This window comes from Ovis aries, chromosome 2 (assembly GCF_016772045.2).
Source record: "Ovis aries strain OAR_USU_Benz2616 breed Rambouillet chromosome 2, ARS-UI_Ramb_v3.0, whole genome shotgun sequence".
In the NCBI taxonomy this organism is placed as follows: Eukaryota; Metazoa; Chordata; class Mammalia; order Artiodactyla; family Bovidae; genus Ovis; species Ovis aries.
The window spans coordinates 220,788,108-220,810,142 of record NC_056055.1 but is presented as its reverse complement, the minus strand read 5'-3'; the positions used below and the strand labels follow the sequence as shown (position 1 = coordinate 220,810,142).

The window sequence follows — 22,035 nt, the reverse complement described above, 5'->3', positions numbered from 1 at the left end:
GAGTTCAGCTCAACTGCCTCTGTTTTTCCTCCTTTGGCACCTGACAAAGATGAGAGGGGCTCTCAGAGGAGAAACCCCAGGGCTCTGAAAGACCCCCTCCTCCCACACCAGCGCCCACCCTCCCCCCACAGCAGGGTCCTTCTCTCCCATCATCGGACACGCAGGAGGCACACAGAACCAGGCATCAAGATTCCAAGTGCACCCCTCCCCTCACCTCCCCAGCAGCCCCCAGGCTTCAGGGCTGGAGCAGCTGCGCGGGTGGACCCCTTCCTCCCCAGTGCCCGACACCCAATCAGAGAGAACCTGATCCGGGAGGGCAGGGTGCCAGGGGCCGGGCCCAGAATAGTGCTGCCCAGATACAGTGTTGCGCACTCGCTCATGGAGCCCGCCGAGCTGGAGCACGCTCTGCGCAGGGTACCGGGGTCCCGGGGGGCCGGGAGCTGGGGCAGCTGAGGCCACAGGGCTGAGAGCACCCTGCCGCATGGATATGTGCGTGCATGTGGGTGTGTTTGACCACGATTTCCTCTGTGTATAGGAGCAGGAGGCTGTCTGCATGTGTATATTCTTGGTGTGAGTCTATGTGCCTGTGTGTGTCTGGAGAGGGTTGAATATGGGAGTTTCTGAGTGTATGTAAGTGTCTAGGTGGGTTGAATGTGTTTATGTGTGTTCGGGGCGGGGGGTGGGTGTTTGAGTTTTGTGGGGGTGTGTGTGGTTGTGTATGTGTGGCAGGAAGGGCAGCTCCTGTGGTTCTGAGTGTAGGATGTTCTCCCCACCCTTTCAGTCACTCTTCTCCACACAGACCCCCTCCTGGAGCAGCTTTGGGGGACCTGAGCATCAAGGTAGGTGGGGCTGCCCCTCCTTATGGGCCCAGCCTCTTCTTCCACTTCCTCTCCTACCACGTCTCTGGCTCCCAACCTCTCCCACCCCACTAGCCTGTCTTCTTCTTTTCCTTCTTTGTTCCTACTTGCTTCTTCTTCCGCCTTTTCCCTCTCTCCTCCTTCCTCTTTCAGAAGAAGAAAGGAGGGGGGTGGATCTAGAGTCTGAAGATTTGGAGCCTCCTGACTTAATCACGTGCTAGCTGTGTGATCTGTGGCAAATTGCTTAACCTCTCTGATCTCAGGTCCCTTGTCAATAAAATAGGGATGATACTAGTGCCTCCCTTACAAGACTGCTATGAGGTCTGAATGAGAAATACACTGGAGGAAAAGACCTTTGGACGTTTGCAAATATGGAATATTATTGTTAATAACATTTCAATTGTTTTACTGTGTTACTCCCATTAACCAAACAGGCTCCATTCCCCCTTCCAGAGATGAGCTTCCTAGAGCAAGGAGACAGCACTTCATGGCCATCACCAGCCATGACCACCAATGCAGAAATAAGCCTTGGGGAACAGAGGACCAAGGTCTCAAGATGGACAAGCCAGGAGGATGTAGAGGAAGGGGAGCTTCCAGGCCTGGAGGGAGGTGAGGCCACGGCCAGTTCTGGGGAGATGGGACTGGGGGCAGTGGGAAGTCCCCGAAACTGGAGCTGGCCTTGCCCTGGATCCCTCCATAACACAGACGCTTGACATCCTGTGGCCTCAGTTTCCCCACATGAGAGAGGGCAACTGCAGTGCTGATCCAGGGGCCCAGCAAGGCCAGCTCAGGACAGAGCCACCCTCTGGTGTGACTCTCTCGGCTCTCTCACTCGCAAAATGGGGACCTCCGCATCCAGGCTTCCCACGCTGCTCTGAGGATGAAGGGAGACAACAGATGGGAACATGCTTTGGAAGATGGAGTTACTGTCCTCTCCCCATGAACAGGTCCCCAGTCCAGGCCAGCTGCTGAGTCCACCGGGCTGGAGGCCACATTCCCCAAGGCCACACCCTTGGCCCAAGCCAATCCCTTGTCTGAGGTGGGCACCCCCACAACAGAGCGAGACAGCCTCCCCGCTGATTGTACAGCCTCTGCTTCCGGCTCCAGCACAGACGGTCTGGATCTGGGCATAGAGTTCTCAGCCCCAGCAGCGTGGGGGGATGAGCTCGGCCTGGTGGAAGAGAGGCCGGCCCAGTGCCCGCCCCCGCAGGTGCCGGTGCTCAGGCTTGGCTGGGATGATGAGCTGCGGAAGCCAGGGGCCCAGGTCTACATGCACTTCATGCAGGAGCATACCTGCTACGACGCCATGGCAACCAGCTCCAAGCTGGTCATCTTTGACACCATGCTACAGGTGAGGCCGCCGTTCTGCCCCACCTGCATACTCACAGCCCCCAGGATCCCCTGCCAGCCCTGCCCGGCTACACATTCCTTCCAGAATTCCTTCTTGGCACCATGGAGACCAGGGGAGGGGAGCTTTTGCTCTCTGTGTGCACCCCCTAATTGTCATCTCAGCTCTACAACTCAGTATCTATAGGGTTTGGGGTAGGTCTTTTTACTTGCTCAGCTCTAAAATGGGGACAGGAATGCCTGCTTTACCCTACAAGTTTCAGAGGACTCCTGGGCCAATCCAGGATGACTGGGAGCATTTTTCACACCCAGAATTGTATAGAAAGCATTTCTTTCTTGCTGTGTATCGAACAGCAGACTGTAGTGTAGAATAGAAACAAGGTATATCTATGACCCACGGTTCACTTTGATTCTAGCGGTATATGAAAAAATATATTTAATTTAGTAGCTTTGCATTTATTTTGATATGTGTTACGAAGCTACAACTAGCATGTATGGATAGTATTGCTTCAGATGAGGCCAAAATGAGTCAATGTAAATATATTTAGAGAAAAATATTTTGTAAATATCAGAGAATTACACCTCTAGTATTTAGATTGGCACAAATTATCCTGTATGCATCTGTACACTTTGGACCTTGGTGTAGAAATACTAGGTTTGTCTCCTATGCCCTGGTGTGCCTGTTAAGGGGTCACCTAGTGCCCCCGGGCACCTGCAGCCTTATCTTTGTAGCAAATGTGCCCATGAGGGTCATGTCGAGTGGCAGGCAGGCTCCTGGAGTGGAGGGCCTGTGAGAAGGCCCCTTGGAAGGCCCCTGGTCAGGACAGGGGACTCTGAGGGGTGGTGAGTAACTCACCCTCAACTGTTCTCCCTGTGGCTCAGATCAAGAAGGCCTTCTTTGCCCTGGTGGCCAACGGCGTCCGGGCTGCACCTCTATGGGACAGCAAGAAGCAGAGCTTCGTGGGTGAGGAGGGGCCGGGGAGGGAAAAGGGGGACCTTGTGGGGCGATTCAGGGGCTGAGCTCTGGGGCAGGGCCCTGGCTTGGGGGGAACAGGCTGGCTGGGAGACCCCCATCTGTGGGACAGCTGTAACCAGCTGATGGAGAAGGGGCTGAGCCCTCCACCTGCCTCTGCCACAGGGCCCGGGGTGAACCCCACTCCTCTCTCTCCCCTCTCCCACCCCCACAGGGATGCTGACTATCACAGACTTCATCTTGGTTCTGCATCGCTATTACCGGTCCCCCCTGGTGAGGAGTGGGCTCAGGGTCCTGGGGGCACCCATCTGGACTGGGGCGGAGGGAGTTCAGGGAGCCCACGTCTGACTTGGGAGTTCTGTTGATGTTCTAGGTCCAGATCTATGAGATTGAAGAACACAAGATTGAGACCTGGAGGGGTGAGTGGGTAAAGGGTCCTGCAAAGGGGCTGTGTAGAGGGTGTGGGGGGCCAAGGACCCAGGGTAGAGGATGGGTGGAGGGGAATTCCTGGAGGGGGCAGGGGAAGGATAATAGAGAGCTCAGAGGGCCCAAAGGAGGGGAGATAGTCTGGGGGCTGCTGGGTGAGACAGGGTGGCCAGCACCCTTGCCCTGACTCTGCTTTTCTGCAGAGATCTACCTTCAAGGCTGCTTCAAGCCTCTGGTCTCCATCTCTCCCAGTGACAGGTAAGCATCCCCAAACAACCACTTGAACCTCCTTGCCCTGCACAGACCCCCCGCCCACTTGCCAGCTAATCAGTTCTGAAGTCATGGGCTCATTCTTGGTGGACTGCAGATAAGGCAGCCTTGGCACCCTGTCCTCCTTCCTCGGGGCTGGGATAAAGTCACCTCTCCCCAGGCAGCCCCAGCCTCATCGCTCCCACTTCTGCAGCCTGTTCGAAGCTGTCTACACCCTCATCAAGAACCGTATCCACCGCCTGCCGGTCCTGGACCCAGTCTCAGGTGCCGTGCTGCACATCCTCACACACAAACGGCTTCTCAAGTTCCTGCACATCTTTGTGAGCCTGGGCACAGCCTCAGGGGATGACCAGAGGGGCAGAGAAGGCTTCTGCCCTAGGGGTTGGGAGGGAGCAGCTGGGAGCCCCCTGGGGGCTACTCCACCCTGAACCCTACCTGTCTCCAACCCAAGCAGGGCACCCTGCTGCCCCGGCCCTCCTTCCTCTCCCGCACCATCCAAGATCTGGGCATTGGCACATTCCGAGACTTGGCCGTGGTGCTGGAAACAGCACCCATCCTCACCGCGCTGGACATCTTTGTGGACCGGCGCGTGTCTGCACTGCCGGTGATCAACGAAGCTGGTACCTACACCCAGGATGGGGATTCTGGCTGGGGTGGGGCTGTGGGGAGCCAGGATCTATGTGGCCTAAGCTTGGGACCCAGGATGGAGTCAGGGCTTGAATCTCTGCCTGCTTTGAGCCTTGGATCAATCATTTAGCCTGTCTAAGCCAGACATCAGGTTCTTGCTCTGAAAATCAGCTGTAAACTGCTTCAAAGTTAAAAATTAGCATAATGAAGTTGGCTCTCAAGAAACGTTTTACTTTATTTTTGATTATGAAAAATTTCAAAAGTATAAAAATGGTAGAGAACACTGCGTAATGAGCCTCATGGATCCACTTGGATTAACTATTAACACATTGCCATAACCAGTTCCTCCTCTTTTTTTTATGCTGAAGTAATTTAAAGTATAGAATCATGTCGTTTCACCGCAACACTTCATCTGCATCTCTTAAATAAGTATATTTCCTACATCACCTGACAAAATTACAAATAATGTATTAATGTTATCTAAAATCCTGTCCTAACTCTCATTTCCCTGTTTTTCCCAAAAGTTATTTTTTTACAGTTGATTTGTTCAAATCAGGATCCAATTAAGGTCTACGCTTTGAATCTGCTTCTTTTATCCCTTAAGTGTCTTTTATTCTAGAACAGTTCCTTCCCCGCTTAATTTTCATGGTATTGATGATGGGAAGCCTGGTTTCTACAGCATGTCCCGTTTCCAGAGATCTGCCTGTTAGCTTTCTGCAGGTGGCCTTTACATTGGTCCTCTGTTCCTGTGTTTCCTATAAACTGAAAATTAGATCTAAAGGCTCACGCAGATTCAGGCTATATATTTGTGGCTAGACTGTCTCAGAAATGATGCCACATTCTCATATCTTGTCACATCGGGAGGCACGGTGTTGAGTGTCCATCTCTGAGACACTGTTGGATCCCTGGGTTCAGGGTGGTAGCAGCCTGATGCCTCGTTATAAAGCCAGCAACCTGGAGGGGTGTGGAGGATGTTGAGGAGTTCATTCTGAAAGCCCACGCTAGGCCCTTGCACAGCATCCTGCTTCTGACCTGACTCTTTCCCCTGTCTTTCTCTCACCTTCCCCCTTGCCCCTCCAACTCCTGCAGGACAGGTCGTGGGCCTCTACTCCCGCTTTGATGTGATTGTAAGTGCCTGGGGGGATGGATTGTAAGTGCTGGGGGTGCCACAGGGAGGCTGTGGTGTGAGGATAGGGATGACCAGGGGGTCCTTGAGCTTTGAGGAGCTGGAGCCTGGGGGAGGGCTGACGAAGAGCACTGCTCCCTCCCTGCCCAGCACCTGGCAGCCCAACAAACGTACAACCACCTGGACATAAGTGTGGGAGAAGCACTGAAGCGGAGGACGCTGTGTCTGGAGGGAGTCCTTTCCTGCCAGCCCCACGAGACCTTGGGGGAAGTCATCGACCGGATTGCCCGGGAGCAGGTACCCCATGCCCCTTCAGACATGCTCCCAGCACATGGGGCCAGCCTTCTCATGAGCAGCTCCAGCTCGCTCTATCCATCAGGCATCTGCCCCATGCTCCCATCACATGGCCAAGCTCTCGGTGTCCACACTGACCAGCGACGGCGCCTGTCCCTGGGGCCCTCGGGCCAAGGGCCCCAGCCAGTGACCACCTCAGGGCAGGCAGAGCTCCTGCTAACTGGGAGACACTAGCTTACTAGGAGACACTCTCTTGCTCTTCCAGTTATGTCAAATTGTTGTCCCTGATTCTTGGTGTCAACCTCATCAGCTGCTGTAGCCATATGGCGCCACCCCCTCACTGAGCCTCTGTGGACCCACAGGTGCACCGGCTGGTGCTCGTGGATGAAACCCAGCACCTCCTGGGCGTGGTGTCCCTCTCCGACATCCTTCAAGCTCTAGTGCTCAGCCCCGCTGGCATCGACGCCCTCGGGGCCTGAGAACACCGCAGTCCTCACGCTCAGGCCACCTTCCACACCTGGAAGCCAGTGAAGGGAGCCGGGGACTCGGCCTTCACCTCCCCCATCCCCTTTTGTGGGTTCTGCTCCTGTTCAGGTAGGCTCTGCTCTGTACTACTGACCTCATTCCCAGCCCCTTAGACTCCCCTGGAAACCCACATCTCAGATTGGGGCCCGCTGAGGAGGGGAGGGGCCCAGCTCGGAGCTGAGCAGCCTCATGAAAACTCCAAGGCCACTGCTTTGTCCCGTTCTCAGCTGAGGGGAAGGAGGCCCTCACAAGAGGGGTGCACAGGAACCAGAGTAAAGGCAAGGTCAGCGATGTGACTTCAGGGGGCCCCGGAAAAACTGACCTGCCCTCTCAGTGTTCAATTTCCGCCTGCTTGGGCTTCCACTGGGAGAGAGCCAGTTACTAAACCTGGGCTGAATGGAATTTCCACACCCAGTAAGAACTAAGGCTGAAAGGAGAGAGCTTTTCTCTCTAAGTAATCATCGCAGTCCACTGGACATGATCTCACACTCTTTCCTGGCAGCACATTTGCCAGGGGGTTGCAGAGGGTGAGGGCACAGGTTCCCCCTGCTTGGCAAAGGATGGCAAGACTGAGGTTGTCCTATCAGAAAGGCAACCTCCCCTCCTTACTTAGTCTTCCTCTTTCCCTCACAGGCTTCTCTAGCCCTCCCCAATTGCCCCCTGCCCTGCCTGTGCTCCCAGAAGCCCTCAGGAATGCCCGGTCTACCGTGAATGATGAAATTAAAGAGAACAGCTGAGTCAAGCCCGGAGCTCTTGGATCAGAGGCACTAGGTTTACCCCGGGGCTGACTGCTCCGTGCCCCCCACGCCGCTCTCCCCCACCTGGCCCCAGTGGGGTGGGGAGCCCTCAGGCAGGGGCTCTGGATTCCTCCGCTTCTGGATTACCTGGCATCAGGCCCCCAGCTCCTGGAGCCCCAGCTGTGCTTCCCCCATGGGAGCCGCCCCAGCGGCTCCTCTCGACTTTGTCACTGTCCTCCTGCTCCCCCAGCACTGCATTTCAGGGCTGCCTGCAGGGCCCCACAGAACAGCAGTTTCGTAGAGCTGCCGGTTGGAGTGGGGTTCCCTCTCCATTCTCAGCTCTAGCTCTCACAATCGAGCAGTGTTCTCAGTCCCCAGGGAGGGCCTGCATTTGGATCACTGAGGATGAACCATCGAGACAACAAAAAGGAAACGAACAGCCCATGAACTCAGATTTTATCATTTTCACTCAGAAAATGCTATGGTCATCTGATCTGAACTTGTGGCAAGACCCCCCCGCAACCCCCGCCGTCCTTTCTGAATTCAAAGACCCGAAGGAAAATCTGTAATTGACAAACTCTGCAAGTGGCGTTTCTGTTGCTTATGGAGTGTTATTCCACCGAAATGTCTTTTTCATCGTTTGTTTATAACAAAATTACAAAGAAAATGTTAGTTACTTATGTACTGGGTACAATTCAGACCCCAAACTCTAACCTATAAGAAACATATAATTTTTCTAACATTGAATGTAACTTCTTTTATGAACTCCATTTCACCAGGTGGTAGAAATTAATCTCAGTCAATTTGGGGTTCCCCTCCCACCTTTTCTCAGGGTTAAGTTCAGTGATGGGGGAGGCTTGGGATGTAAGACTTTGCTTCTCAGCCATCAAGCATCCACCCATGCCAGCACCTGCTGAAATATCCCTATTTCCATGTGACTGTCCCTTGGTTGGTCACCAGTGGGTGTGGGCCCTGCTAGGTGCCCCCTCCCTCCCAACCATGAAGCTTCTTTGGGTCTGCCTGCTGGGGTGTGAGGACATTCTAGCTCCTGGTCCCACACCCCTCTAGACTTCAGAAAGCTTTGCGGGGCCATCCTAAGCCCACCTGCTGAGACAGGCAGCAAGTGGTCCGGTCTACCCTGACTTTTCCTGTTCTCCCAGCCTCTACCCGGGAAACATGGGGCCCAGGGCTTTCCTACCCTTCTCCTCTCTGAACTTCTCTGAGGTGTTTGTCAGACTCCCCTCTCACTTCATACACTGCTCCCTCGTCAGCGCCCTTTTCTCATCCCTCCTGCCTATAGTCTCTTTGCTTCCTCAACTCCCACCAGCCTGTGGAATCTACGCAGCTGGGGAAAGCAGGGGCCTTTTGCTCTAGCCTGTCACATATTCTTCCAAATGCACTGTAAGCATCTGAGTTCTTGCCATCTGCCCCACTGAGTCATGCTGGGCTTTGTTGTGTCCCCCCTCCCCTGTGATAACAGACACTGCAGGTCTGCTGTTGTGGTGGTGGTGGGGGGTGTGGGGAGGCTAATGTTTCTAGAATATGATCCTACCCTGTTTACCTAATAGAGCAACAGTCAGGCAGTAAGTGAAGGCATTTTCTCATAGACACTCAACTTCTGTTTCCGGTTTTGTTATAACCAGTGGATCAGCGCTGATTCTGCTCTGGTCCCACCTAGAGAGGTCCTGGGTCTTGGGTTCAAGTGGGAGGATGGGATGGGGTGCCCTCAGCACTGTCTCAAGTGAGTGTCCTTGGGGAACTGGGGAGAGCTGTCTTGCCCAGCTGTAGGATGAGTATAGCAGGGCAATGCCCCACATGGCTCAAACCAGGGCTGATGGCCTGGTTTTTCACTCTCCAGAGAGAAAGTTGCATGGGAAAGAGCCCACATATTATATCACATCTATCCTGTGGTGTGTGTTTTTCTTTTTCAAATTTGTTTGACTGTGCTAGGTCTTACTTGTAGGTTTTGGGCTCTAGTTCCCTGACCATGGATCAAATCCAGGTCCCCTGCGTTGGAAGCATGGAATCTTAACCAATGGACCACCAGGGAAATCCCTGTGAATGCTTTCTAAGCCTTATGGGTTTTTTTAAATTGAAGCAGAGTTTATTTACAACATTGTATCCAAAAGGTATTTTATATATTTGAATGAATCATGGACAAAGTATTTTTTTTTCCATTTACACTAAGTGTCTTGTACACACAATGAGATGGAACATAAACTGAGAGATGCCATTTTTAATTCCCAAGAAAAGCCAAAGAACTTCATGTATGCTAACTGCCATATTTGTTTTTCTATAGGCATATTTCAATAAACAGCCAGTGAGAATTTGCTTTATGACTCAGGGAACTCAAGCCAGGGCTCTGTGACAACCTAGAGGGGTGGGATGGAGAGGAAGGTGGGAGGAGGATTCAGGAGGGAAGGGTATATGTATACCTATGGCTGATTCATGTTGATGTATGGCAGAAACCAACCCAATGTTGTAAAGCGATTATCCTTCAATTAAAATAAAATTTTAAAAATATAAAGAACCTCATGTATAAAGAGACAGCTTCTGACCATGCCCATACTGAATTTTGTCTTTTCCTGTTTTGAGTAGGAGTCTTTGACACTTTTCTTCCCAGAGCTGTGTCTGTGGACTCTCCAGTAGCAAACTCTGGGCAAGGTTTCACAGCTACGTTAATAGCACTTCAGCTCGTCTTTTAGAACACAACCTGTCACTTGTCACTTGCAGGGGGAAGCCTCTGAGGCTGTGCCTACACTTCACCAAAATGTAAGGGGATATAGCCTGCTCTTTGATTCAGCCTCACGAGGACATCATTACATCACCCATCCTCTGAGCTCTTGTCTCGGTTCTCCATCTCTGATTTCTGATTAGAGACTGGATTTTAGGCCCTTCAGATGTACAGTAGGGCACTGCTGCCTCAGTTTTCTGTGGTGTCTTTGGAGATATAACTTCCAGGGGCAGCTATTTCTACAATAATCTCACCAAACTGGTCTTTATTAAAAACTGGTCTTCTTTAAAACTGGTCTTTATTAAAAACTGGTCTTTTTTAAAAATTGAGATATAACTCACATACTTTTAAATTCACTGTTTCAATGGGTACAATTCAGCAGTACTTAGTATATTCACCTAGTCATGCAAACATCACCACTACCAATTTCAGAACACACTTATCACCCTAAAGAAACTCTGCATCTGTTAGCAGTCACTCCCCACATACTTCTCCAGGCAACCACTAGCTCACTTTCTGTCTATGGATTTGCTTATTCTAGACATTTTTATGTCAATGGAATCATACAAGATGTGGTCTTTTGTGTCTGGTTTCCTTCATGAACATAACGTTTTCAAAGTCCATCCATGAGGTAGCATGAATCAGTACCTCATTCCTTTTTTATGGCTGAATACTATTCTAACCTACACATATACCAGATCTTCACAGATTTTGATGTGAGATTAGCCTATAAATTCATTAACTGAGCCACAGACCATGAACCTTGACACTCTTCTGCAGCTGCTAAAAACCTCAGTCCCAGCCACATCACATGACTTCCTCCTCCCCTCCACCCTCGACCCAAACTGTGAGCACTGAGGGGTCCCCGTGGTTTGGGCAGCTGACCTGTGGTGGTCTGGAGGAGCAGCCTACTGGGAAAGGCAGCAGTCTGCTCCGGTCGACTTTGTGCAGAGATCCTGGCCCCCTCAGTGCCCAGCCCCCATCCTGGACATTTACAAAGAGCTCTCACTGGTGAAGCCCTACACTGGTGGATTTGAGAGCCATGGGCTTGTAATCAAGCATCCCCACTCAGTTCTCTCCAGGTTTCTCTTTTTAATATGGAAAGCTCTGCAGCCTCCACTCTCCTTTCCTTCCTCCTAGTCTAGTCTCTTCTCATTCAACATTTATTCATTACCTTGATTAACTCTATGCTAGACACAGAATCAGACAGTGGGATTGTGCCCTCCGCGGGTTTCCCAGCTGGCTGGGGAGACAGTCAGGCCTAGGATGCAGGGAACATGCCGAGTGCTTGCTGTTATGGGTGGACAGGGGATAGCACAAGAGGAAGTGTTCCCACTCGCCCAGAGAGGTCAGGGAAGGCTTTGCAGAGGCGGTGACATTTGAGCTGAGTCCTGAGGAAGAGCAAGTTCTCTGAGACGATACGCCAGTTGGTGAAGAGGGTGTTCCAAGGAGACGGGACATGAAGTACCAAGTATTGAGGCTGGAAAGAGCAGAACGTGCTCGGGGGAAATACAAGGAATTAGGGACCGCTGTGGAAAGGGTGGAGGCGGTGGGCGAGTGCACAGAGCAGGCTGCTGGAACACCAGCCTTCTAAGCCACCGTAAGGACTTTAGACCTTGCCTCAGGACTGAGAGGAGCCGTGGAAGGATGTTAATCAGGGCAATGATGTGTGTGTGTGTTTTTTTAATAGGCTCAAACTCAAATCCCTACAGACAGAAGAAAGTCCAGCTTTCTGTGACTAAGCAGAAATTTCCCACTGGGGCTGGGCCTCCTCGAAGCTGGGATTAGTTGATTTTTTAGGCTTGTGTTACTGGGCACTGGATCTCCATGCTAACCTACTTTCCTTCTAGTTGGCTTCCTGTACTGAAGGGGCTGGAAAATTAAAGACTACAATCCCCAGACTGTCTCAGAGCTGGAGTTCCAGGTAGGACCTAGGCTCTGCCTCTTAGCTGTATGCAGGAGATCTGAAAGGTGTTCATGAGGCAGAGACCACCCTCTGCAGCTCCTGTTCCTTCTGCTGTCAGGGCGGTGGGGAGGAGGGGGCATCTTTTCTTTTGGTGTTTAGTCAGCACAGATCTGGGAGACATGGAGTAGCTTTGGGGCCAACAGTCGTGGTGAGTTTCCCAAACCCCATCCTCCTGAGTGTGGCTTCCTGGACTGATGAGCCTCCCCAGGGGTGTCCCTAGAATCATTCCTGTAGGCCTATCCTAGAGCTCTTCCAACCATTTTTGTGACCTCACTGCCTGTATCTAAGCACTTTCTGTTCAAAATATGGTGTCCTCTCTGTGCCTGGGGAGTGGACTGGCAGCTTCTGCCTGGATAGGGCCTCAGCTGATGCTAGGTAAGGCCAAGACTTCTCTGTGAGGCCTGGGAAAGCATAGGATGTGCTCAGCTTCCATGGAGGGAGGTGGCTCTGCCTCCCACCAAGTTTTCTAAGTGAGAGAGCGTATTCCTCAACCACAGAAAGAGCTTCAGATGCTGGGTTGTCAACAAGAATGACAAAGATCTCCAGTTATGAGATCTTTATTTTATGAGATTAAAAACCCTTTATTCAGTATTTTCCCTCAAGGTTAGCAATGTGCCATGGCAGCAGCCTTTCATTTGAGAGAGAGAGATGCTCAACATGATACAAAGTAGCAAAAGCTCAGGTTCTGCAGGAAGCACCCTGAGGTTCTCCAACCTCTGGCGCCTGGCATGTGCTTTCTCTCCATCTTTGTGTGCCCGGAAAGTGGGGAAGCAAGGGCTCAGCTCAGCTCTGTCTCTGCAGGAAACGCAGGCCCACCTTCTTGTTGGGAACCAGAACAATGCGAGCCACACTCGTCACCTCCCCTGTCTCAGGGGCCAGGACCACCTCATACTGCTGGATCAGCTGGGACATAAAAGGCATAGGGGCGCTTAGTCTGCGACCTCCATCCACCGCCCTCCTCAGCATGCCCCAAACCGTGCCTCACTCCCCCATCAGCCTCCCTGGCCCACACACCCTTCCAGTCTCTCCCCACTCACCCTTGTCAGCAGCAGCTGCATCTCCAGCTCTGCAATCCTGCGGCCCAGGCAAGCCCGAACCCCATAGCCAAAGGGCACAGAACCAAAAGGGTGCTGGGTTTTGAGGGCATCAGGCTGGTTTTTCCGCAGCCAACGCTGGGGCTGGAAGCTGTCAGGCTCAGGGTAGATGTCAGGGTCCCGGGAAATCACGTAGTGGCACAGCACAAACTGGGTCTGCACACACAGGTTACGGCACATCAGTATAGGTCTGGGAGGGGCCCCCGGGAACCCTGGCTCTCCCGCCCCACTCACATTCTTGGGAAAGAGGAAGCCACCAACTTCAATTTCCTTGTCCACGACAACTCGGGAGTTCACAGGGACCACAGGATAGAGACTGCAGGGAAAAGAAAGTGCAGGCCTGCCTCTGGATCCAAGGAGGGTCAGAGTGCCCACCCTCTCGGCCACACCCCTCTGGTCCCCCAGTCCCCTCTTCCCATTTCATCTCTGACCCTGGCCACAGTCCCTCAGCCCCCACTTCCCACTCCTGTCTCTGAGCTCCCCTCCACACACAGACCCTTGTTCCTGGGGACAGTATCCTACCGCAGAGTCTCCTTAAGCACAGCTTTGAGCAGGGGCATGCGGGCTAAGTCCTTGTGCTGGGGCACCTGCCCAGCAGGCACCACGCCCACCACTTCCTTATGCAAGGCCGCCTGGATCTCTGGGTTCTTTGAAAGATGGTACAGGGCCCACGTCAGCGTGTTGGATGTCTGGGAGGTACAGTAAAAGATGAAGTGAGCAGCGATTTCTAGGAAAGAGGCTCAGTTAGATGGTGGGAAAGTGTTTGCATGTTTGCAAAATGTGGGAGAGAAAGTAAATCGCTTCGAGTATGGCAGGGCTTCCCTGAGGGCTCAGATGGTAAAAAAATCTGCCAGCAATGCAAGAGACTCAGGCTCAATCCCTGGGTCAGGAAGACCCCTGGAGAAGGGAATGGCACCCCATTCCAGTATTCTTGCCTGGAGAATCCCATAGACAGAGGAGCCTGGTGGGCTACAGTCCACGGGGTCGCAAATAGTCAGAGATGACTGAGCGACTAACACTTTTATACAGCAGGATTGGACTCCAGGGTTTATATGACCCTCTCTCCAATGCTCAACGTGGCTTCATGCAGGATAAGGACCGATATGATAAAGAATCACACTGTAACAGCATAGGAGACTAAAGGAGAAACCCAACAGGACAAAAGCACACGAAAGAGGCCCTACTGTGAAGGTGCTATGGGCAAGCTCTTCAACTCTCTGCTTAGATGACAGCATGAAGGAGTAGATTAGGTGTGAGATGAAACTTCCCAGCTGTCAGAGAGGCTCCATGGAGTGAGTGAATCCCTCACACTCGATTCCCTCCTGGCCCACCTCTGTGAGGCTGAATGACCCCCATTTTCCTTCCAGCTCTAAATCCACATTACAGAAAGAGAAGCAGGTACCTGGAGGGACGAAGGTCAGGCTCAGGTGGAGGATAGTGGGGAACTGGCCCAGGATGAGAGCTGGGAGGCCCTGGTCTCCGCGCCCGCCCCTCTCACGCACCGTGTCTACTCCAGCCAAGAGTAGCTCGGGCAGGCTGCCCTCAGCCTCACGAGGACTGAGCTGTCCGCTGGTCAGCAGGAAATGCAGATAACCAGATATCTGGGTCTTCTCTGGATTCCCTGTCTTCAGCTGGGCCTCCATCTCCTCCAATTTCTGATCAATCAGCTTCTTTCCTACAGGGACAATGGGGAACTGGGAGGATGCGGCCAAAAGCCATGCTCTCCAAGGACCGAGGGAGAAAGTCCTGGGAGAGAGTACTGGGGGCTGTTACTGCGCTGACCTTGGGACCCACGCCCCCACTTCTTCCCCTGGACTCCTCACCAAAAGAGAATATGGTGTTCCAGCCATCCAGGTACCGCTTCCAGAAGGGCAGCAGGGGACGAGTCCACTTGGGGAGGAAGGTGGCAAAGAGAGAGTTGTGGAACATGAGCCCAACAGATCTGACGAAAGTCTCGGTGTCCTTGGGGATGGAGCGCTCCAGGCAGCCAATACGTTTCTCAAATAGGATGTAGGAAATAGCTGGAGGTACATGGCGGCCATCATCAGGGGAGAGTACAGCCTACCCCTAACCCACACCTACCCCTGACACATGCCCACCCGGCCCTTCTCCCCACCAGAGTACCTTCCAAGGCAAAGAAGTAGAATTGGTGAGCGATGTCAGGCACGTGGTCCCCCGAGGCACTCTCCACCCGCAGCTGTTTCAGTTGATCCATGAAGTCATCGATCACCTCATTCAGAGCATCCGTGTAGAGCGCGGCCTCGGCTGGCTTCAGCATCCGCTGGTTCAGAGTCTGGCGCAGCCGGTACCACTGCTCTCCCATCCTGCACACGACGGAAGAGTGATACCAGTGTCAGTATTTGAGGACTGGATTAGGTGGTATCTTCCCACCCTGAGACCCTTACAGAGTTGAGGAAAATCTCAGACTCCTAGACCTAGAATTATGGAATTGCAAGCTCTCAAATGACAGAATCTTCAAATCACAAAACTTCAGAGTTTCACTAACAGCATAAAGGAAGTAGTTAAGGTGAGCATCTGAACCAACCTGTGCCCTGCTAGTGCTAAGTCGCTTCAGTTGTGTCCAACTCTTTGAGACCCTATGGACTATAGCCAGCCAGGCTCCTCCAGTCCAAGGGATTCTCCAGACAAGAATACTGGAGTGGGTTGCCATGTCCTCCTCCAGGGGATCTTCCAGACCCAGGGGTTGACCACCCCCCCCGCCATCTCTTATGTCTCCTGCATTGGCAGGCGGGTTCTTTACCACTAGCACCACCTGGGAAGCCTTCTGAACCAATCTGCCTAGGGTCAAATCATAGGTCAGATGATGTCGGCTGAGTGACCTTAGGCAAGTGACTCAACTCTTCTGTGCCTCAGTTTCCCTTCTGTAAAATGGGAATAATAAGAGCACCTATCTTAGTAGGATAATTAATGTGTTTAGATTGGTGCCTGGCAAATTCGTGATACTTAATGAATGTTGACTGTGATTATCTTAGGATGACACAACTCTGTAATCTTCTGTATGTGAAATGAGCTAGGCAGCTACAGTGGCTCTGGTCCCTCTGTGTCGAGGATGGGGGATAAAAGAGAGCAACTGAGGGTTCTTGTGGTGCTCAGAGGAACTTTGTGCTCTGCTAGGCTCAAGGCGCCAAGGAGATGGAGAGCATTATCTGGCTGATGCTCCAGGTCCTCTTGCCATAGCCATGCAGGAGGTAGCTGGGTCCTCACTCTGGTTAGACAGGGATGCTCATGGGGATGGACACACACTTCCCATTCAGGGGCTTAATGTTCCCATCTTCAGCAGTCCCCCAAACCTGTTACCTTTCCTAAGCAAGCTGGGTATGGGTCAATTTTTAAAAAGCTAGATGTAGAGTAATAAGTACAACATGGTAAAATTTTAAGAGGAAGAGAGGAAACCCTATATATCTACATGCATATCTGTATGCTCACAGAGAAGAATATACGACTTCCCAGGTGGCGGTAGGGGTAAAGAACCCACCTGCCAATGCAGGTAGATGTAAGAGATGCGGGTTCGATCCCTGGGTTGGAAATATCCCCTGGAGCAGAGCATAGCAACCCACTACAGTATTCTTGCCTGGAGAATTCCATGGATGGAGGAACCTGAAGGGCTACAGTCCAGGGGTCACAAACAGTTGGATACAACTTAGCGACTAAACAAGATAAGAATATACACCAAATTGTCAGGATTATTTAGGAGGATGGGATGGGACCAAGGGGTAGGGAGACAATATTTTATTACTGGAATTTTTACAATAAATATTACTTTTGAATTTTAAAAATTCATAAGGTCTTTAAAAAAGAAAAACATTTACAAGTATTAAGGCAAGAATCAGGTATTTTATTTTGAACTATTGGGCTTCCTGGTGGCTCAGACAGTAAAGAATCTGCCTGCAATGTGGGAGACCTGCGTCCAATCCCTGGTTTGGGAAGATCCCCTGGAGGAGGGCATGCTCCAGTGTTCTTGCTTGGAGAATCCCCATGGACAGAAGTACCTGGCGGGCTACAAAACAGGGGGCTGCAAACAGTTGGATGCGACTGAGTGACTGAGCACAGCACAGCACTGTAAGCCAACTATACTTCAATAAATTTGAAAAATGTATTTTACTTAAATGAAGCTTAAAAAACAAACTAAATAAATAAATAAATGAACTTCAAACCCTAGGAGTTTTCTTTCTTATATTGGTGTGTGTGCTAAGTTGCTTCAGTCATGTCCAACTCTTTATGGCCCCATGGACTGAGCCCACCAGGCTCCTCTGTGCATGGGATTCTCCAGGCAAGAATACTGGAGTGGGTTGCCATGCCCTCCTCCAGGAATCATCCCGACCCAGGGATTGACCACGTTGTCTCTTAGGTCTCTTGCACTGGGAGGCAGGTTCTTTACACTGGTGACATCTTATGTTGCGGAAAACTGCAAAAAGGTAAACTAAAAGTGTGGCTAGAAAAGAAATGAAAACCAGAACAGACCTATTTATTGGAACTTCAGGTTTGGGTGCTTCTTCCAAGAATAAAACTCTCCCAACAATAGGAACAGATTTGCAGAACTTAAATGAGAACCTTTCTGTGGTTGTTAAAATATTTCTTGGGGAAATGATGCTTCAGAAAATGAGATTTTAAATATATATATATATGTTAAAACAAAAAAGTCTCATAGGTTAGCAAAATAGCTCTTAAATACACATATTATATAACATATTTAGGAAACTGGCTTTAGACAAAATGGGTATAATAGATCACAAAGGGGTATATATATATATATATATATATATATATATATACACGTTTAGCTCCAGTTCTAAATCTGAACCATCAAGTCCAGTGATGGCCTGACCTGGTAAAAAACTGAGACCTAAATCTTTTATTATTATTATTATTGATTTATAATTGACATATAACATTATATTGGTTTCAATGTAATGATTTGACATCTGAATACATTGCAAAATGATCACCATAATAAGACTAGAATGTGGGAGGAGAAGGAGAAGACAGAGGATGAGATGGTTGGATGGTATCACCAACTCGATGGATGTGAGTTTGAGTAAGCTCTGGGAGTTGGTGATGGACAGGGAAGCCTGGCATGCTGCAGTCCGTGGGGTCGCAGAGTTGGACACGACTGAGTGACTGAACTAAATTGACCATCTGTCACCATAAAAAAATAAACTTTAAGGATTTACTCTCTTGGCAAGATTTGGGTCTCAAATATTGTACAGCATCCTTGAGACTAAAATCTTGCCCTCGAGGTCAGATATCAGGCTAAACAGCTCTTAAAGAACATTCTCTATTCTCTTCTCAGAACTTAGAAAAAAGGACCCAGGAATTAAGTTCTGAAACCACCCACCTATGAAGGAACTAGGAAAAGAGAAAGCTATGAAATGACAGAATGAATATACAGGCATCAAAGGCATAGAAAATGAACCTTCCAACCAGTCTGTTCCTTCCAAACATGTCAAGGCAGTAGGTCCTTGCATTCCAGAATCAGAGATATCTATACCACTACTCACTGTGTCACTTCTGGCAAGTAGTACCAAAACCAAACCCTTCTAGGCCTCAGTTTCTTTATTTGTAAAATGGGGATTAATAATACTATCTACTTCCTGGCCTTGTTGTGAGGTTAGAATGAAATAATAAATGTAAAGAGACTAGCTTGATGTCTGGCATGTCATAAACACTTAGTTATTATCAGTGTTGTTGCTATTATTTCAACCACCTGGATTAACTTTAATCCCTTAAAAAATGACTTTAGAAATGTGGATGTCAGACAACTAGGGAAAATAAAAAGCCATTCATTGTTTTGGAAGCTCTTTTAACATACTATAGCAAAAAGAAGCCTGTAATATACCCAATTACAAGTTGTGGCACTGGGAATGGTTTATCACCAATGATTCTCAATTATTTACCTTAATTGGTATTTGAATATATAATATACTCAGCTCATCTTTCAATGTGTCACTGCCAAAATAATCTTAACTTTTCTAGGTATGACTTTGAGGCTAAAACCTACACATATCTCTCTGTGTTGAGAGCATCCATGAAAGTTATAACCAACAACAAGTATATAATACATAATTTGGAAAATATTCTTAAAATTAAATTGAGCCCTCCCAACTAAGATGATGCTGCTATTTTTTTTCAACTATAAGTAAATATGTCCCAGTACGATTTGAGTTAATATATTTTCAACCATAATACAGAATCATGGAGCTTGAAAGGTCTAAAAGATACCTTGGAGATCCTGTAATTCAAGCTTCCCATTTTATACATAAGAAACATAAGCCCAAAGAGGGTATATTATTCATTTGTCATAGTCATAGGATATATTAGTGGAAAAGCCAATGAATGGTCCATGGGCTTCAGTCCAACCCAACCACCACTTTCTAGACACAGAAGCTTTTTTCTAGACTCAGGCTCGGGGGACACAGGGAGATCCTACTCTGCGCATTATCCTCTGGCTGCCCAGTGCCACCGTTCCTGGGCCTGGCCTCTGGGGCCCTCTTCCAGTCCCTCCGGCCCCAGCTCACGTGGTGAAGGGCCCATAGGACAGGCCTTGCTGGTCCCGGTGCTCCTTCCATAGTTTCATGTCGTCCCGCACTGGGTACTTGCCCTCTTGGCGCATCACTTGCTCCAGGAGTGGGGCACTGGCCAGGTGCACGTGCATCTGAGGCCCTACTCGGTTTATCCATATTGGGCCGTACTTGGCCTTGGTCAGCACCTGTGGGGTTCAACCAAAGCTGAATCATCATGGCCTAGGCAAGCAGGCACTTCCTGGAGAGGAGAAACAGGATAGAGGAAATGTCCCATGGCCACACCGGAGCAGGTGGGCTGGGCAAAACTCATTGTGTAGGAGGTAGGTGCTGGGATGGCCTGCAGTCTTAAAAGGAGAACCCTGGAAAAAATGGTTACACAGGAGTTAACGTATTGAGAGCAATGAGTAGCTGGCAGAACTGGGGGAACTGAGGTCTTAGAGGAACGAAATTTTGGGAAAATGAGATACCTGGTAAACTGGAGTAGGCTGAGGTATTGGGGGTCCAGGGTTTTAGGGAAACTGAGCCCTTAGTGAAGTATAGTAAAATGTCTATGTCCTCTTCATGTGTGTGTGCTCAGCTGCTCAGTCATGTCTGATTCTTTGCATCCCCATGGACTGTAGCCTGCCAGGCTTCTCTGTCCAGGGGATTTCCCAGGCAAGAATAGTGGAGCAGTTTGCCATTTCCTACTCCAGGGGATCTCTCCAACCCAGGGATCCAATCTGAATCTCTTGTACCTCCTGTCATAGAAGGCATTTAAATTTCCTGCAGTTTTCTTCCAAACATGAGAAGATAAGCATCTCGTATAACCAATAAGAAAAAAGAAATACAGTTAGAAATGTCAGGAAAAATAAGAAGCTGAATGAGAAAATCAAGATGTAAGTATGAAGTAAACTATGTGGCATGAATTTTTTTAATAAAAAATTTTATTAGCTGTGTTAAGGAAAGTAATTCTCAATATTTTATCTTAGAATTTCTAAAGCACTTGACAGTTGAGACACATAACATCTGTGAAATTGACATTGCAATGAATGATGTTTTTATAGTTGTTGAAAATAAGGGAGAAAACAATATGTTTTGGCAGGGGGAGGTAAAACTTAAAAAAATCCAGAAATACTAAGATTAAATTTATTAGCTAAATTACACCTATAAACTGAAATAAAATGAAACATAGTGGTTTCCCAAGTACTTCATCTTTCATAATCTGTTACTGAATATGTTTTAAGAGGATCAGAAGTGTTCCAATATCAAAATTAGTCCAAAGGGTTTCTATAAAAGAAACATTATAATTATAGAGACAAGGGACTTCCCTGGTGGTCCAGTGGTTAAGAGTCTGCCTTTCAATGAAGAGGACACGGGTTTGATCCCTGGTTGGCAACTAAGATCCACATTCCACAGGGCAATTGAGCCCACTTTCCGCCACTACCAAGCTGTGTGCCACAACTAGAGAGAAGCCTGCCCATTGTACTGAAAGATACCACAAAGATCCTTCATGCCATAGCTGGGACCTGACACAGCCCAAAATAAAATAAATAAACTTTTTTTTTAATTACAGAGAAGAGATCTATTATGTAAATTATAGAACTCATAGTCCATAGAATCATCAATTTTACTGGGTCTTACTGTTGACATTAAATACTAGGTTCTTATCTGAAGTTTGATTTTTTTTCCTTCTGTTAAGTTCACGTAAAATGACATGTAATGTTTTTATATAACGATGCAAACAATGCTTATCTCTAAGTCATGGTTTATAGATAGCTTACTTTCTTCTTTATACTGTGATTTGTTTTTCAAGTATTCTACCTTCATCTTGGAATCAGAAAAAAATCATATTTTAAAGGACCAGGTTAATAAGCTTGGGCACCACTTCTTGCCTGGAATCCAAAGCTCCTGGCACCACTTCCTGGCTATTGGTTTGGAATTTTCTGGGACATTTTCCCCCATGCCTAGACATTGCTTTCTTCTCTCTTCCTTCATACTCCTCTTCTCAGTTAGTTTACTCGGTGGAACTTAACAAGGATCTATTTATGTAAGAACTTATTTTAGAAAGACACCGGAATACTTGCTGAGAGATGTGTGCTATGTCTGTGAGCCTACCATTAAGCCGTAACCTGAACCAGTTAGAGAGCCCCAGCGTTCTCAGATAGGTCCTATCTAAATGCCCCTTTGCAGAACCAGAGTCCCCTGGAGATCATCTTCCAGGATGAATGAGAGGGCTAGCCTCCGCCAAGTGAAATTCCAAAGATGGACAGTATTAAATTCATCCAATACTCATTTATTGAGCTCATATCCTGTTCCTCTTATACTGATCTAGGGGCTGGGGATACTGCTGTGACCTACTCGTTTACAGTTTATTTACATCCTAAGGCATGAGCCACATAGTTAAGAATTGGATTACTTATGCTTATAAATGGTTCCTTAATTTTTTTTAAGATTTTTTTTATGTGGACCATTTAAAAAGTCTCTATTGAATTTGCTACAATACAGCTTGTATTTTATGTTTTGGTTTTTTGCCCGAGA

The 22,035-nt window shown here is 49.1% G+C and overlaps 2 protein-coding genes across 19 annotated transcripts in view; one reads left to right on the top strand and one right to left on the bottom strand.

Annotated features, from left to right (window-relative positions):
- Positions 1-368: 368 nt before the first annotated feature.
- PRKAG3 (protein kinase AMP-activated non-catalytic subunit gamma 3) lies at positions 369-9,709 on the top strand. Of its 18 annotated transcripts, none has more exons than XM_027963858.3 (14): positions 369-414; positions 800-839; positions 1,311-1,466; positions 1,805-2,208; positions 3,087-3,168; positions 3,392-3,450; positions 3,551-3,596; positions 3,807-3,861; positions 4,067-4,193; positions 4,328-4,493; positions 5,590-5,627; positions 5,777-5,923; positions 6,283-6,514; positions 7,079-9,709. In XM_027963858.3, exons 1-13 carry the CDS (start codon positions 379-381, stop codon positions 6,397-6,399), a joined length of 1,473 nt encoding a protein of 490 aa, XP_027819659.1. In that variant the 5' UTR covers positions 369-378; the 3' UTR covers positions 6,400-6,514; positions 7,079-9,709.
- A 2,714-nt stretch (positions 9,710-12,423) lies between these two features.
- LOC101111528 (sterol 26-hydroxylase, mitochondrial) overlaps positions 12,424-22,035 on the bottom strand; it is a 40,335-nt gene continuing 30,723 nt past the window's right edge. Inside the window, exons 2-9 of the mRNA XM_027965195.2 lie at positions 19,513-19,703; positions 15,101-15,300; positions 14,800-14,997; positions 14,479-14,651; positions 13,499-13,665; positions 13,211-13,292; positions 12,920-13,132; positions 12,424-12,785 (exon numbers count right to left, since the gene is read on the bottom strand). Of these exons, the coding sequence (XP_027820996.2) occupies positions 12,666-12,785; positions 12,920-13,132; positions 13,211-13,292; positions 13,499-13,665; positions 14,479-14,651; positions 14,800-14,997; positions 15,101-15,300; positions 19,513-19,703 (1,344 nt within the window). The 3' untranslated portion in view covers positions 12,424-12,665. The remainder of the gene's footprint in view (positions 12,786-12,919; positions 13,133-13,210; positions 13,293-13,498; positions 13,666-14,478; positions 14,652-14,799; positions 14,998-15,100; positions 15,301-19,512; positions 19,704-22,035) is intronic.

Excerpts from the sequence above, each read along its gene's own strand:
- PRKAG3 (XM_027963859.3), top strand. The coding sequence starts at position 660 with ATGTGTGTTCGGGGCGGGGGGTGGGTGTTTGAGTTTTGTGGGGGTGTG. Across the intron at positions 3,862-4,066 it reads TCCATCTCTCCCAGTGACAG|CCTGTTCGAAGCTGTCTACA; the intron begins GTAAGCATCCCC and ends CCACTTCTGCAG. Across the intron at positions 5,628-5,776 it reads ACTCCCGCTTTGATGTGATT|CACCTGGCAGCCCAACAAAC; the intron begins GTAAGTGCCTGG and ends CTCCCTGCCCAG.